General features: G+C 45.9%; 1 protein-coding gene across 1 annotated transcript in view; it reads left to right on the top strand.

The window, feature by feature from the left end:
- CLSTN2 (calsyntenin 2) overlaps positions 1 to 17057 on the top strand; it is a 1304869-nt gene that overhangs the window by 1254447 nt on the left and 33365 nt on the right. The window contains exons 12-14 of the mRNA XM_040428021.1: positions 323 to 543; positions 11574 to 11744; positions 12326 to 12471. Of these exons, the coding sequence (XP_040283955.1) occupies positions 323 to 543; positions 11574 to 11744; positions 12326 to 12471 (538 nt within the window). The remainder of the gene's footprint in view (positions 1 to 322; positions 544 to 11573; positions 11745 to 12325; positions 12472 to 17057) is intronic.

Below are 17057 nucleotides of genomic sequence, written 5' to 3'. Positions count from 1 at the left end.
CAAGTAACGCTGAGTTCAAACCATGTTAATCAGTCTTCCATGCCATTCTGTCTGCTTGAAGACAGGCATAAATAGAAACCAGGTCAAACAGAATCTAAAGGTACATCCCTTGGATTCTGTTTGCCTCTTTTAACTTTTGAATATCATTTTTGGGTATTCAAACATATACCACAATCTGAACGCCTTAACAGAGCCAAGGAGCAAAGAAGCTGGGAAATAGGTAATGATGCTTCCCTTCACAAGTCTACTTAAGAAGGGGGGATTGCCAAACCCCATACCCAAAATTGAATTAACCTATTTAATTTATATTTCTATATTTCAGATGCTTTGGAGAAGATGTCTGCATTACCATCCCAGACATAGAGGCATATGTTGTTATTCTCCAGGCTAATGAACCCAAAATCACAGTCACTGGAATGGATCATTTTGCTCGTCCAGCATCAGAATTTGAAAATGTGAATGGCGTAATTTTATTTCCAGATATTAGAATCATTAGTACAGTCACCAAAATTGAAAAACGGCTGGATAAGAATTTTGGTAAAAGTAAGTTTTAGTATTATTTATTTTATATATTTATGAAGTATAGTATTACAATTATTAATGTACATACTGGCCACCATTAATTTTTTTGTATCAATAAATCTCAATGTAGGACCGCGCTGCTCCAAATTTCCAGAAGATGTCCTTCTCAGGATAATGTCAGCAACCACATTTGAATATAGGCAAACATCGATAGTCCAAAGGAAATTCGCAGTTTTCAAACCAGTCTTTCTATAGATGATAAGAACTGAATATTGATAGCCATGTATGGAGGAGGTAGGGGTCCAGCAATGTAGTAGATGGGAAATGACATACAGGTTGGAAGTGGATGAATGATCCTGGTATGAAATAACTCCAACTCAGCTCTGCTCCATCATGCAGAGCGCTTCTGAGTTGCAGAGCTGATCATACTAGGATCATTCATCCACTTCCAACTTGTATGTCATCTCCCATCTACTAGATTGCTGGACCCCTACCTCCTCCATCCATGGCTATCAATATTAGGTTCCTATCATCTATAGAAAGACTGGCTTTAAAACTGCAAATTTCCTGTGGACTATCGATTTCTGACTATATTCAAATGTGGTTGCTGACATTATCCTGAGAAGGACATCTTCTGGAAGTTTGGAGCAGTGCGGTCCTACATTGAGATTTATTTACGCACTGTGTGAAAGAAACCCACTTCACTCTGGGACCAGTAGCGTCATTAACAGGCAATGTGACTGAGAATTTTTTGCTTTTATACATTTTTTGTAGGCTTCACTAATGAGGTTGTCCGGTTTCAGTAAGAAACCAGTCAATGCGGAAGAATATCTTACAGTGAACAATAGAGCAGTACTTACATGGCCAATTCATTGACACCATTCCCGTTCTTCCGCACAAGCTCTGTTTACCCAGCTGCAATGATGACATCATGTCAACAACACTTGACAACTGGAGCCAATCACTGGCCTCAGTAGTACACCGAAGAGTGATTGACGGTAGCAGTCATGTGTTGTTGACATGATGTCATCTTAGCAGCTAAGTAAACAGAGCTTGGCGAAGAGGGAACTGGAATGGTGGTGCTGGAATGGCCAGGTAAGTACTGAATTTTCTCGGTAAATACTGCTCTCTTATTTATTGCAAGCAGTTCTTCGGCATTGACTGTTCTCTTACCAAAACTGGACAACACCTTTAAGGATTCAAGTTTCTCAGTATACAGATTCAGCACATTATCATAATACTGCACATTAACAAATCATATAACTAGAGATGAGTGAAGTTTTGAAAAATTTGATTTGGCAGCTTTGCCGAATTTTGACAAGAAATTAAATTTGTTACGACTTGCTATGTTAAAACCCTATTCAGCCTATCAATCAAAGGGATCTTTTTTAATGGCCGCTTAGACAGAAGTGTACCCATCTAATATGGCCTTTTGGGTTTAAAAAGAAATCACTATCAATCACTCACCTCATCCACTTGCTCACAAAATCAGTCAGTTCCTCTCTTGAGTGGAAAAAAAACTGCCAAAGGACCAGCGCTGAGCATGATGAGTGGAGTAAGTGAATGAGGTATGTTTTTTCTTTCCGTTCTTTCTAAGACAGCTATAGATGCCATTTTAGGAAAAATTATTTGTTACCACGAAGTGTGAGGAAATTCTGCTTAACGGGGATCCAAATTTTTCCTAAACTTCAGATCAAATACTAATTTGAATGCTTTGATTCACTATAAATCAGTCACCTCATCCGTTTGCTAGCACAGAGTCAGTCAACTCCTCTCTTGAGTGGAAAAGACCTGCCAAAGGACCTGTGCTGAGCATTGTGATGTCCCTGCGCACTTCCAGCGTGATCACGTGGTGATGATGACGATCACGCTCAGCGTAGATCCATTGGCAGGTCTTTTCCACTCAAGAAAGGAGTGGACTGCCTCTGCGTGAGTAAGTGGGTGAGGCATGTTTTTTTTTTCTTCTGTTCTTTCTAAGACATCTCTAGCTGCCATTTTAGAATAAATAATTTCTTACAACGAAGCATGAGGAAATTCTGCTTCATGGCAAATCAAATTTTTCCAAAACTTCAGATCAAATTCTGCTTTGGATGCTTTGTTTCACTCAACACTACATATAACTACATATAACTACTGGGTGGTCACATATTGATATACACTGCTCAAAAAAATAAAGGGAACACTTAAACAACACAATTTAACTCCAAGTCAATCACACTTCTGTGAAATCAAACTGTCCACTTAGGAAGCAACACTGAGTGACAATCAATTTCACATTCTGTTGTGAAAATGGGATAGACAACAGGTGGAAATTATAGGCAATTAGCAAGACACCCCCAATAAAGGAGTGGTTCTGCAGGTGGTGACGACAGAACACTTCTCAATTCCTATGCTTCCTGGATGATGTTTTGGTCACTTTTGAATGCTGGCGGTGCTTTCACTCTAGTGGTAGCATGAAACGGAGTCTACAACCCACACAAGTGTCTCAGGTAGTGCAGCTTATCCAGGATGGCACATCAATGCGAACTGTGGCAAGAAGGTTTGCTGTGTCTGTCAGCGTAGTGTCCAGAGCATGGAGGCGCTACCAGGAGACAGGCCAGTACATCAGGAGACGTGGAGGAGGCCAACAACCCAGCAGCAGGACCGCTACCTCCACCTTTGTGCAAGGAGGAAGAGGAGGAGCACTGCCAGAGCCCTGCAAAATGACCTCCAGCAGGCCACAAATGTGCATGTGTCTGCTCAAACGGTCAGAAACAGACTCCATGAGGGTGATATGAGGGCCCGACGTCCACAGGTGAGGGTTGAGCTTACAGCCCAACACCGTGCAGCACGTTTGGCATTTGCCAGAGAACACCAAGATTGGCAAATTCGTCACTGGCGCCCTGTGCTCTTCACAGATGAAAGTAGGTTCACACTGAGCACATGTGACAGACGTGACAGAGTCTGGAGACGCCGTGGAGAACGTTCTGCTGCCTGCAACATCCTCCAGCATGACCGGTTTGGCATTGGGTCAGTAATGGTGTGGGGTGGCATTTCTTTGGAGGGCTGCACAGCCCTCCATGTGCTCGCCAGAGGTAGCCTGACTGCCATTAGGTACCGAGATGAGATCTTCAGACCCCTTGTGAGACCATATGCTGGTGCGGTTGGCCCTGGGTTCCTCCTAATGCAAGATAATGCTAGACCTCATGTGGCTGGAGTGTGTCAGCAGTTCCTGCAAGACGAAGGCATTGATGCTATGGACTGGCCCGCCCGTTCCCCAGACCTGAATCCAATTGAGCACATCCGGGACATCATGTCTCGCTCTATCCACCAACGTCACGTTGCACCACAGACTGTCCAGGAGTTGGCAGATGCTTTAGTCCAGGACTGGGAGGAGATCCCTCAGGAGACCGTCCGCCACCTCATCAGGAGCATGCACAGGTGTTGTAGGGAGGTCATACAGGCATGTGGAGGCCACACACACTACTGAGCCTCATTTTGACTTGTTTTAAGGACATTACATCAAAGTTGGATCAGCCTGTATTGTGTTTTTCCACTTTAATTTTGAGTGTGACTCCAAATCCAGACCTCCATGGGTTGAAAAATTTGATTTCAATTTTTTAATTTTTGTGTGATTTTGTTGTCAGCACATTCAACTATGTAAAGAACAAAGTATTTCAGAAGAATATTTAATTAACTCAGATCTAGGATGTGTTATTTTTGTGTTCCCTTTATTTTTTTGAGCAGTGTATATTTCATAAACAAATCTCAATAGAATATCTCAAAATCTGGTAATCTCATGCCAGTTATATTTGGATATGTTAACCCAGAAAAGAGGAAAAGTTAATGTAAATAAAATAAATTGTGGGAATGGGAATAAAAATCATGACATGCCCCAACAAACTATATACGCATGGAGGTATTCTCCTCTAGAAGCATTGTTCCATACTAATGAGTAGTGTTGATCGCGAATATTCTAATCGCGAATATCGGCACTTCGAGAATTTGCAAAGATGTAGAATATAGTGCTATATATTCGTAATTGCGAATAATCTAGATTTTTTTTCATCAGTAACCTCCCTTCTTTCTTGTGGGCCAATGAGAAGGCTGCAATATCTTTGTCTGAGCTTAGCAACATCCCTAGCAACCAATAGGAAAGTTGCCTACCCCTTTATTATATAAGAAACTCCCCAGCAGCCATTTTCTGTAGTTTTTTTGCAGTTCTGAAAGAGAGAGACTGAGCAGTGACATTGCTGTGCTCTGTTCATTCATCTGGATCCTATTCCTTATCCAATTACATTAGACAGTTAGTTAGTATATATTTGTGTTAGGTGCTTACGGTAGTACAGTGAAGAGCCCTGGAATGCAGGGAAAGAAATGCAGTCGGTTGTGGTGTGCCGAAACCGAGGATGAGGTAGGCCTAAGAAAGAAGAGGGCCCACCCAAGGAAAAGACATAAAATAAATGAGTTGTAAATGAGTGGAGTGGTGGGAGGGACAAAGCTCAGACCTCAGACGGTGCAGGAGCCAGGTAAGGGGGGTGCCCTAAATAGGCTGGAGGCGGACCTCAGCCCCTCCCACAAATCCAGGCAAATGCCTTAATACTTGTGTTAGGTGCTTACGGTAGTACAGTGAAGAGCCCTGGAATGCAGGGAAAGAAATGCAGTCGGTTGTGGTGTGCCGAAACCGAGGATGAGGTAGGCCTAAGAAAGAAGAGGGCAAAAATGGAAATAAACCCGTTTATTTGTAGCCAATAAATACATGAATAGCTCAACCCGTCATGCTTTGGAAAGCCACTCTCAACTCTTGCGCTGGATTGGGAATGTATCGTGCGTAAGCGGATGACTTCCAGCACCCCAATTTCTTGATGACTTGAGTAGGGATGTTGGCACTGGAGGCCGTGGGTGCAGCTCCGATGCGAAAGGAGTGCCCTGAGTAGTTGGCTGCGTTGAGGCCCAGTTGGGTGAGAAATGACCTGACATGGATCATGAAGGTGGTAGTGGTGAGTACCGACCCAAGAAGTTGAAGTAGCGGTTGAGAGGGTAGAAACTTGTGAAGCTGACTGTAGGTGTCCAGAACCCTGACTGGACACCATTTGTTGTGCGTGGGGTAATATGAGATGCTGACGGGTGAATGCTGACTACTCTTGGAGTGAGGTATGGTCAGGATGTAGTGATCCAGGTGTTTCGACAGGTGGGAGACAAGAAGACAAGGTGAGGTTTGGGACGTGGAGGTTGTAGTGAATTCACCGGGCCTCAGGAACCCGTAGAAGGCTAAGTAAATTGCAGTTTTGATGACGGCGTTGGTATCTGTATCAAAAGGCGTGGCGTCCAGCAAGTCGGATAATGCTTTGAAGACATGACTGTTGATGGGCAGCCTCTGGGCTGGACGTGCGGGTTCCGTCTTCTGAATGCCTCTGAGTATTGTTTTGATTTGGTGTGAGGCCATGAAGCTGATGTTGTTGGGATGCAAGATTAGCATATGATGTTGAATGCCAGTAAGATATAGTTTGATGGTGTTGTATGACATTTTGAGTTTGAGGTGGCAGAAAGAAGCAAACCCCAAAAGAGACGTCATGACGAAAGGGTGCGTGATGTTGTGTTCCAACAGGAACCTGTTGAATAGTGTGAATGCTCTGTTGTACGTTCTATGTGTATTGACTGACAGCGCTAAGTGGGACAAAGACTGGCTATGCCGCATGATGACCTCTAGTCCAGAATGAGTTGTTGAAATGACGGGGTGCTGGAGGCCGTGGGTGATGCTGATGGGAGAGCCTGATGAAATGCCTGAAATTTGAAGCGAGACAAATTGTCAGCTGCCGAATTGCACACCCCCGGGACATGGAAACAATGCAAGAAGAAATTATTGCAGGCGGCCAGCCAAGTAAGTCTTCGCATGAACCTCATGATTGTGAGGGATTTAGAACGACCTTTGTTGATGATCTGGCAGGTTGCTTGGTTGTCTGAGTAGCACCGGACCGACATGTTTGCCCATAAATGACCCCACGCCGCGGCAGCCGCTACGATGGGATAGATCTCAAACAGCGCTGAGGTAGCGGAGAATCCTTCCAGACCGTGGACCGCAGTAGGCCAGCTGCCCCACAGCCAATCTTTCCCAAATATGGCCGCAAAGCCTGTGGTAGATGCCGCATCTGACCAGATAGAGGGGGAAGAGTCCGACAGCTGAGGGAGAAACAAGCTCCTGCCATTCCAGGTGGACAGAAATCTCCTCCACATGCCCAGATCCGCCGCAGCGTGGGCATCCAGGGACAATCTGTGCGAGTCGTGTAGGAACAAGGGGAAGAGGTGCAGAAGCCGTGATATGAATGAGCGACCCTGGGGTATGATGCGCATGGCAAAGTTCAGGGAGCCCAGCAGGGACTGTAGTTCTTTGCGGTTGCAGGTGCCGAGTTGAAGATAGCCGTCTATGTGGGTGAGAATATCCTGGATCTTCCCGGATGGCAAACTGGCTTGCATTGAGGCTGAATCCAACTGGATACCCAGGAAGGTGATGATCGTGTCCGGCCCCTCTGTCTTCTTGGTGGAGAGGGGTACCCCCAGTTCCTTGAACAGCTCGATGGTGGCTCTGAGGCTGGAAGGGGGGGAAGTGTTTTCTTCCACCAATAGGAAATCAGCAAGGTAATGTAATGCCAACGGGCACCTTGCTACATTCAAAAGCAACCAGCATAATGCTTCTGCAAATATGTCGAAGATGGCCGGGCTACTTTTGGACCCGAAGGTCAACCGGGAGAAAAAATAATAATCCCCGGACCACTTGATGCCGTGCAGGTGCCACAGTGTAGGGTGAATCGGTAGCAATTTGAAGGCGTTGGTGATGTCGGTTTTGCTGAGCCATGCCCCCACCCCTGCTTGTATGATGGCTGTGATGGCGTGATCTATGGTGGTGTAATGCAGAGAGAATTCCTCAGAGGGAATGAGGGAGTTGAGACTGGGGTTGCCTGACCCGTGAGGCGCCGATAGGTCGATGATGAGCCTCTGTTTCTGGGAAGATTTTCCAGTGATGATGCCAATGGGGTTGGTGCACCATGTGGCGAATGGGGGAGTTTTGAAAGGACCTAGCACAAAGCCCTCTGTTACTTCTTGGGCTATGAGGGCGTCAATGGCGGTGGGGTTGTGTAGAGCGGATAAAAGATTGGGACATTCCAGGGTGCCAGTTGGCATATACTGTACAGGATGCCCGTGTGGAAGCCTTCTGTCAACCCCGAAACGAGGAAATCTGAGAGATGCCTGGATGGGTGTTGTGACATGAACGCGGTAAAAACTGGCATGTTGATGGTTGTTAGATACGGTTTTGCAAACATTTTATTTGGACACATGGATTTGGCATGCGCCTGGAAACATTTGGTGCATATATGTAACAACTTGCACCCGCTGTAATTACAGGACCCCTCATTGAAATTATTGCAAATCATGGATTTGCCTAGAAATTTGATTGGCCAACCCAGCTTGTCCCGGGCCAACCTTTCCGGGACCCCGGAGGGACCAGCTGCTTGTGAGAGGGCCTGTCTGTCCGACGTGTTCGGGCAGAAATTGGTGGTGTGGGCCGTGGAGGAGCAGTGCGCACAGGCTGGGGTCCTAAGGCCTGCGAAGTGGCGACAGAATATGACCGTGTCGATCCTCGCCCAGTTGGAGCGGACTCCGTACTGGGAGAAAGCCCCCGCCACTTTCGCCGAAAAAGACCTGTGATAGTCGTAAAATGCTGATCCTCCGTATTTGTTGCCCAGGTCCACCAGTTTGTGCATGTAGAGGTCAAATTCCTCCCTTCTGTTGGGGTAGACCGCACAGATGACCTCTCTATAGATTCCGAAAGCCAAAACGAATTCGGGAATGGTCAATTTCCTATTGAGCCGGGCATCCCTGGACTTGACCAGAACTGAAACCTCGTCATAGGCATAAGTCGTGTTCTCGACCACATCCTGGGAGGCAATCAGAAGGGAGGCCAGGTTTACATCCTTACCTTCCAGGATATCCCGTTTTAAGTGCTCTGGTATCATATGCGCCGGGTTGACTTCCTGGTCCTCCACGCTAACGGACGGCGTGATCACCGGTAATCCAGCCGGTGCCGGTGATGCCGCCGGTGGCGGACCTGCCAAGGAAAGGGTCGTGGTGACCGATTCTAGCCTCTCCAACCTGGCGTTGACTGTCGACATGGATGTCATCAGAGAGGCCAGCATGGCATGGATGTCCCCGGTGCCGGACTGGCTGGGTCCTTCCCCCGCATCCCTATTATCGGTTGATGCGCGCAGCAGCCGGAACAGTTCTGCTTTCCTTGCCGTGGCGGGGAAGGGAACATGCCGTTTCCTCAACTCCGCCGTGATGCGCGGAATTGTCCAGGACCGGATGGATGCTGGACTGGCTAGATCGTCTCCCAGGGTAGCAGTGATGGATCTAGCAGGGGTGCCAGGCAGGGAGAAGTTTTCTAACCCATCCAGAGACATACTAAAAATAGAATAGTTGATTAGCTTGAGGACACACGGGATCGTGCTGGCAAGCTAGCTAGGCCGTACGGTGAAAAAATTACACTTGCATGGTGACAGATGAGGCCCTGCTAATTTGCCAAGCGGCTTGAGAGGCTCTACCTATGATTTGGCGCGAGGGGTTAATGAGGCCACTCGTGGTAGTGGCAGGAGCGTTGGCCTCTCGGTGACTGTAAGACAGGACTAGGGGAAGGGAGTGACAGGTGAGGCCCTCTCTATGCAACACGCGAGGCGGCTTACTAACGAGGTGGCGCATTGGGCGGTTGCCTCTGTACGTTTGAGGCGGGGTGTCGGCCTCGCGGGACCACTAACTGCTGGCGAAGCCAAGAAGGGGGTAACCTAGTGGGATGATGGTGCCCCTAAAGCCAGCACGCTGACCCTAACGGGACCATCCGAAATGTAAGGAAGACTTTGTTAATGAGCAGGTGAACGTACCTGGTAGTAAGAAAAAATTCTCCGGATACACGGTAGTGCAAAATACAATATAGGTTGACCGCCTGAAAAAGGGGGAGGGTAGACATAAAATAGTGTGATGAAAAGTGAAATGTATATGGTACATATGCATGACCCGGAGGATCATGACGGTTGTTAATGAAATTACAGTTTGCGCCTGGTGTGAAAAGAGACCAGCGCGTGCCGCATGCCTATGCACAAGTGGGAACGTGCGGTTTGCAATCCAATGGTATGTATTGGTTTCTCTCTTTTTTTTTTTCTTTATTAGCAATCAGTTGATATCTCTTCCCGCCTTTTTTTTTTTATTATTTATTAGCAACCAGTTGATATCTCTTCCCGCCTTTTTTTCTTTTTTTTCTTTATTAGCAACCAGTTGATATCTCTTCCCCCCTTTTTTTTTTTCTTTTTTTGTGTGGGGCTGCTGGGGTGATGTTTAACTGCAGGGTGCTTTAGTGGGGCGTGCTGGAAGCCCCCCCTGCAGCCTGTGCAGGAGGGGCCTGCTGTGTGACCGGCGCCCCCGGAGCTCCGCCGACCAGCCGAGCCGGACCGCCCGACAGCGGCCCCCCGCATCAGATGCGGCGCGAGCGGCCGCCGGGACACCGCGCATGCGCCGACGAATCGCCGCGCATGCGCAGTACCCCGGTCGCGCACACGCAGACCAGGCACCGGGACGCGGCCGGGCGCCATCGGCCGCGCGGCAGGAGGAGCGGCGGAACAGGCAGGAGGCGGTGGGGAGGGGATGCTTGTGGCAGCGGTATGCCCAGTGGAGGCGGACATGAATGGAGGGTGTACCGCAGCTGGCACCTGTAGCCGTGCACATGAACATGAGGAGGGGGGGGGGCATGAATGTGGATGATGTGGGGTGATATGAACTAACCCAGAAATGGGGAATGAGCCCGGAACCACCAGGGTGCTGACCGGAGTGTTGGTACTGTGGGAAGACGCCAGAATAGACATGAGAGAAATGAGATGCCGGTGATTGATGCGAGAAAGCCGTGACATTGGTGCAGCGTGTATGAGATGAACAAACAGAAATGGGGGATTAACCCAGGAACCATTGGCCGCCTGCTGCAGAGCTGTTGACCGGAATGGTGGTACGGTTGTGAACAAATTGTGCATGAACAGGCATGACAGAAATGAATACTGGTGACTTGTATGAAAAATCCGTGACATTGGTGCGCGTTTGATGAAATAAAATGAACCAGTACAGGGGCAACCGTGAGGCCCCGGCTGTACCGTATGAATGACTCACAGTTTAACGGGCAAATGCGACCCATAGTGAACCGAGTGAAGCTGGGAAAAAGAACAGCAATGCTCCAAATCCAGAAACAGACGGCGACGAAAAGCTTTCAGAAATTCAGCGGCTCGCAGGTAATTCTCCAGAAACTCCACAAGCGACTTCCTCTCACAAAGCTCAGACCTCAGACGGTGCAGGAGCCAGGTAAGGGGGGTGCCCTAAATAGGCTGGAGGCGGACCTCAGCCCCTCCCACAAATCCAGGCAAATGCCTTAATACATATATATATATATATATATATATATATATATATTACAGATAGTTAGTGGGAGATAGTCAGTGAAGGTTAGATAGAGATATAGTGTAGCTGATAGGTTCCAGTGCAGGGTGTTAGGTAGTGTGATAGGAATTACTGTTTCTCTGCTGTCCATACATACATGCTACAGACATAGTGCTGTGATGTCACAACAATACTTAGTGCACCAATCAGTAATATCTACTTAGACCTGATAAAATGTGAAGTTGCATGTATTGCGCAAAAAATATGTGCATCATTAGTGCCGATTTGCGCAATTGTGAAAATAATGAGGAGATCATGAATTCGCGAATTTATTGTGAATATTATGCTAAAAATTTGCTAAATATTACAAAGATGAATATTGCCTATGCCGCTCATCACTACTAATGAGCGACATAATCTATGTGCACTGCCATACAGTTTGCATACAGAATGAGCTATAGTTAGAACGATGTACATTGAAACCTCTTTGAGATGATCAAATTGCAGATTGCTGCTCCTCTTCTATTCCCATTGAAGCACTGAACATCATTCAGTAAATGTGCATTCTTGTATGTCAGTCATTTAACAGTAATGTGTTGTTTTTCTAGCTGCTGGTGCAGTGGTAATGGCAGAGATGCTACATCATTTGGATTTTTGTGATATCTTGGTCACTGGTGATGAACTGAACACTAAACAGGAGTGTTTGGAGCTAGATCGCAGTGTCCTGCAAGGAAAACATCTTGATGCCACCAACTCAACTAAAGGCTATTCCATTTATGGTAGGTGATGGATGATAATATATATTTTTGTCTTATTATCAGAAGGAAACATACTTCCATAAGACATAAACAGTAGATATAAAGAGTGGCAGTCATCACTTTCTGAACAGATACAAAGAAATACAGTCCTGAACTGATGGAGGGAGACATCCACTCCTGAAATGCATAGTCTAAATAAACAATGTTCATCCATCTCAGAGCCATGTACCTTTACTCCTAAGGCAGCATGATCCAGATTCACTAGTATATTCTTTGCTTGTTCCAGTTTAAGCAAGATGAGCACTGTCATGCTCTCATAATCCACGTCAGATACCCACTATTGTAATCCTAAAGGGGTTGTCTCATCTCAGACCCTGATGACATATCACTAGAATATGCCATGAATGTCAGATAGGTGCAGGACCCACCTCTTGACACTGCACCTATCTCCAGAATGGGCCCCCCAGAAGTGAAGGAGAGCGTACCATGCGCCATGATAGTCTGAGATAGCCCAACCTCTTTAAGCATTCATATTTGCCTATTATTGCATTCTTATTTTGGCTATATTATGGTATAAAGCTAAATATTACTAAATGTTTCAGGTGTAGACACAATGAAAAACTATGAAGATGTTCTACAACAAGTTCGTTATCGTCATTGGGATTCTGCTTCTATCTTTGGTCGAAAGTTCAAAGTCAAGTGTTCTGAATTAAATGGACGTTACACAAGTAATGACTTCAATCTTGAGGTATGAAACAGCTTAATGTTTATAGATGTGTAAACACATTTCTTTATATAACACCGTGGACATCCAAGTGGCAGCTACTGGACTGGGTGAATTAGTTCTTCCTAATAAAACTATTATACTATAGCTAATGGAGTTGAGTCTTTAGAAAGAAAACATGTGATGATTGTATTGAATGGCGTAGGCAGTGGTTGAGGGATAGACACCAGAGGGTTGTAGTCAATGGAGTATATTCAGACCATGGTCTTGTTACCAGTGGGGTACCTCAGGGATCTGTTTAACCACCTCCGGACCGCCTAAAGCAGGATCGCGTTCCGGAGGCTGCAGCCCTGTGCAGAGTCACGCATATATGCGTCATCTCGCGAGACGCGAGATTTCCTGTGAACGGGCGCACACAGGCGCGCGCGTTCACAGGATCGGAAGGTAAGCGAGTGGATCTCCAGCCTGCCAGCGGCGATCGTTCGCTGGCAGGCTGGAGATGCGATTTTTTTAACCCCTAACAGGTATATTAGACGCTGTTTTGATAACAGCGTCTAATATACCTGCTACCTGGTCCTCTGGTGGTCCCTTTTGTTTGGATCGACCACCAGAGGACACAGGTAGCTCAGTAATAAGTAGCACCAAGCACCACACTACACTACACCCCCCCTGTCACTTATTAACCCCTTATTAATCCCTGATCACCCCTGATCACCCCATATAGACTACCTGATCACCCCCCTGTCATTGATCACCCCCCTGTCATTGATCACCCCCCTGTAAGGCTCCATTCAGACGTCCGTATGATTTTTACGGAAACACTGATACATGGATCGGATCCGCAAAACACATACGGACGTCTGAATGGAGCCTTATAGGGGGGTGATCAATGACGGGGGTGATCACCCCATATAGACTCCCTGATCACCCCCCTGTCATTGACCACCCCCCTGTAAGGCTGCATTCAGATGTCCGTATGTTTTTTACGGAACCACGGATACATGGATCGGATCCGCAAAACACATACAGACGTCTGAATGGAGCCTTACAGGGGGGTGATCACCCCATATAGACTCCCTGATCACCCCCCTGTCATTGAGCACCCCCTTGTAAGGCTCCATTCAGACGTCCGTATGATTTTTACGGATCCACTGATACATGGATCGGATCCGCAAAACACATACGGACGTCTGAATGGAGCCTTACAGGGGGGTGATCAATGACAGGGGGTGATCACCCCATATAGACTCCCTGATCACCCCCCTGTCATTAATCACCCCCCTGTAAGGCTGCATTCAGATGTCCATATGTTTTTTACGGATCCACGGATACATGGATCGGATCCGCAAAACACATACAGACGTCTGAATGGAGCCTTACAGGGGGGTGATCACCCCATATAGACTCCCTGATCACCCCCCTGTCATTGATCACCCCCCTGTAAGGCTGCATTCAGATGTCCGTATGTTTTTTACGGATCCACGGATACATGGATCGGATCCGCAAAACACATACGGACATCTGAATGGAGCCTTATAGGGGGGTGATCAATGACAGGGGGGTGATCACCCCATATAGACTCCCTGATCACTCCCCTGTCATTGATCACCCCCCTGTCATTGATCACCCCCCTGTAAGGCTGCATTCAGATGTCCGTATGTTTTTTACGGATCCACGGATACATGGATCGGAACCGCTAAACACATACGGACATCTGAATGGAGCCTTATAGGAGGGTGATCAATGACAGGGGGGTGATCACCCTATATAGACTCCCTGATCACCCCCCTGTCATTGATCACCCCCCCCTGTCATTGATCACCCCCCTGTAAGGCTCCATTCAGACATTTTTTTGGCCCAAGTTAGCGGAAATTTATTTTTTTTCTTACAAAGTCTCATATTACACTAACTTGTGTCAAAAAATAAAATCTCACATGAACTCCCCATACCCCTCACGGAATCCAAATGCGTAAAATTTTTTAGACATTTATATTCCAGACTTCTTCTCACGCTTTAGGGCCCCTAGAATGCCAGGGCAGTATAAATACCCCACATGTGACCCCATTTCGGAAAGAAGACACCCCAAGGTATTCGCTGAGGGGCATATTGAGTCAATGAAAGATTGAAATTTTTGTCCCAAGTTAGCGGAAAGGGAGACTTTGTGAGAAAAAAAAAAAAATCTATTTCCGCTAACTTGTGCCAAAAAAAATATTTCTATGAACTCGCCATGCCCCTCATTGAATACCTTGGGGTGTCTTCTTTCCAAAATGGGGTCACATGTGGGGTATTTATATTGCCCTGGCATTTTAGGGGCCCTAAAGCGTGAGAAGTCTGGGATCCAAATGTCTAAAAATGCCCACATAAAAGGAATGTGGGCCCCTTTGCGCATCTAGGCTGCAAAAAAGTGTCACACATCTGGTATCGCCATACTCAGGAGAAGTTGGGCAATGTGTTTTCGGGTGTCATTTTACATATACCCATGCTGGGTGAGATAAATATCTTGGTCAAATGCCAACTTTGTATAAAAAAATGGGAAAAGTTGTCTTTTGCCGAGATATTTATCTCACCCAGCATGAGTATATGTAAAAAGACACCCCAAAACACATTGCCCAACTTCTCCTGAATACGGCGATACCACATGTGTGACACTTTTTTGCAGCCTAGGTGGGCAAAGGGGCCCACATTCCAAAGAGCACCTTTCGGATTTCACAGGTCATTTACCTATTTACCAAACATTAGGGCCCCTAGAATGCCAGGGCAGTATAACTACCCCACAAGTGACCCCATTTTGGAAAGAAGACACCCCAAGGTATTCCGTGAGGGGCGTGGCGAGTTCCTAGAATCTTTTATTTTTTTGTCACAAGTTAGCGGAAAATGATGATTTTTTTTTTCTTACAAAGTCTCATATTCCACTAACTTGTGACAAAAAATAAAAACTTCCATGAACTCACTATGCCCATCACGAAATACCTTGGGGTGTCTTCTTTCCAAAATGGGGTCACTTGCGGGGTAGTTATACTTCCCTGGCATTTTAGGGGCCGAATGCGTGAGAAGTGGTTTGAAATCAAAATCTGTAAAAAATGGCCGGTGAAATCCGAAAGGTGCTCTTTGGAATGTGGGCCCCTTTGCCCACCTAGGCTGCAAAAAAGTGTCACACATCTGGTATCACCGTACTCAGAAGAAGTTGGGCAATGTGTTTTGGGGTGTCATTTTACATATACCCATGCTGGGTGAGAGAAATATCTTGGCAAAAGACAACTTTTCCAATTTTTTTTATACAAAGTTGTCATTTGACCAAGATATTTATCTCACCCAGCATGGGTATATGTAAAATGACACCCCAAAACACATTGCCCAACTTCTCCTGAGTACGGAGATACCACATGTGTGACACTTTTTTGCAGCCTAGGTGGGCAAAGGGGCCCACATTCCAAAGAGCACCTTTCGGATTTCACCGGCCATTTTTTACATATTTTGATTTCAAACCACTTCAGGAAATGCTAGCAGAATGTTTGGGTGCATAGGGAGAGACATTACCAGTAGAAAGAGGGAGGTGCTCTTGCCGCTCTACAAAGCACTAGTGAGAACTCATTTGGAGTATTGTGCGCAGTACTGGAGACCATATCTCCAGAAGGATATTGATACTTTGGAGAGAGTTCAGAGAAGAGCTATTAAACTAGTACATGGATTGCAGGATAAAACTTACCAGGAAAGGTTAAAGGAGTGGCAGTCATCACTTTCTGAACAGATACAAAGAAATACAGTCCTGAACTGATGGAGGGAGACATCCACTCCTGAAATGCATGTATAGCTTGGAAGAAAGACGAGACAGAGGGGATATGATAGAAACTTTTAAATACATAAAGGGAATCAACACGATAAAAGATGAGAGAATATTTAAAACAAGAAAAACTTCTACAAGAGGACATAGTTTTAAATTAAAGGGGCAAAGGTTTAAAAGTAATATCAGGAAGTATTACTTTACTGAGAGAGTAGTGGATTCATGGAATAGCCTTCCTGCAGAAGTGGTAGCTGCAATTACAGTGAAGGAGTTTAAGCATGCATGGGATAGGCATAAGGCCATCCTTCATATAAGATAGGGCCAGGGGCAATCCATAGTACTCAGTATATTGGGCAGACTAGATGGGCCAAATGGTTCTTATCTGCCGACACATTCTATGTTTCTATGTTTCTATGTATTGTTATAAGCAGTTAATGGTAAGGATGATGACTTGAATTAATGAATATTTTAACACTAATGCTTATTTCCTTTATTTTACATTATCATCATTGAAATGAGTTTTCCAAGACTTTGATATTAATGATCTATCCTTGGTGGTCTGACACCTGATACTCCCATCAATCAGCTACTAGCAGGAGCTACAGTCTGTGCTTTGGAAATGCACATTATATGGAGTCTAAAACAGCTCCCTACACTTTATAGTGACCATACTGGTTTACTGCAATTCAGTCACCTTTTTATTGGCGTTTCTACTACTGTAGAAGCTGATAAGTGGGGGTGGCAGGTGTCAAACCTCCACCAATCTAATATTGATGACTTGTCCTAAGGATAGGAAATCAAAGTTAAAGTCCTGCAAAATCTCTATAAG

The sequence above is a fragment of the Bufo bufo genome, chromosome 4, assembly GCF_905171765.1.
Source record: "Bufo bufo chromosome 4, aBufBuf1.1, whole genome shotgun sequence".
NCBI classification, from domain to species: Eukaryota; Metazoa; Chordata; class Amphibia; order Anura; family Bufonidae; genus Bufo; species Bufo bufo.
Note: the sequence above shows the minus strand (reverse complement) of the source record. Positions and strands in the feature narration are given on the sequence as shown.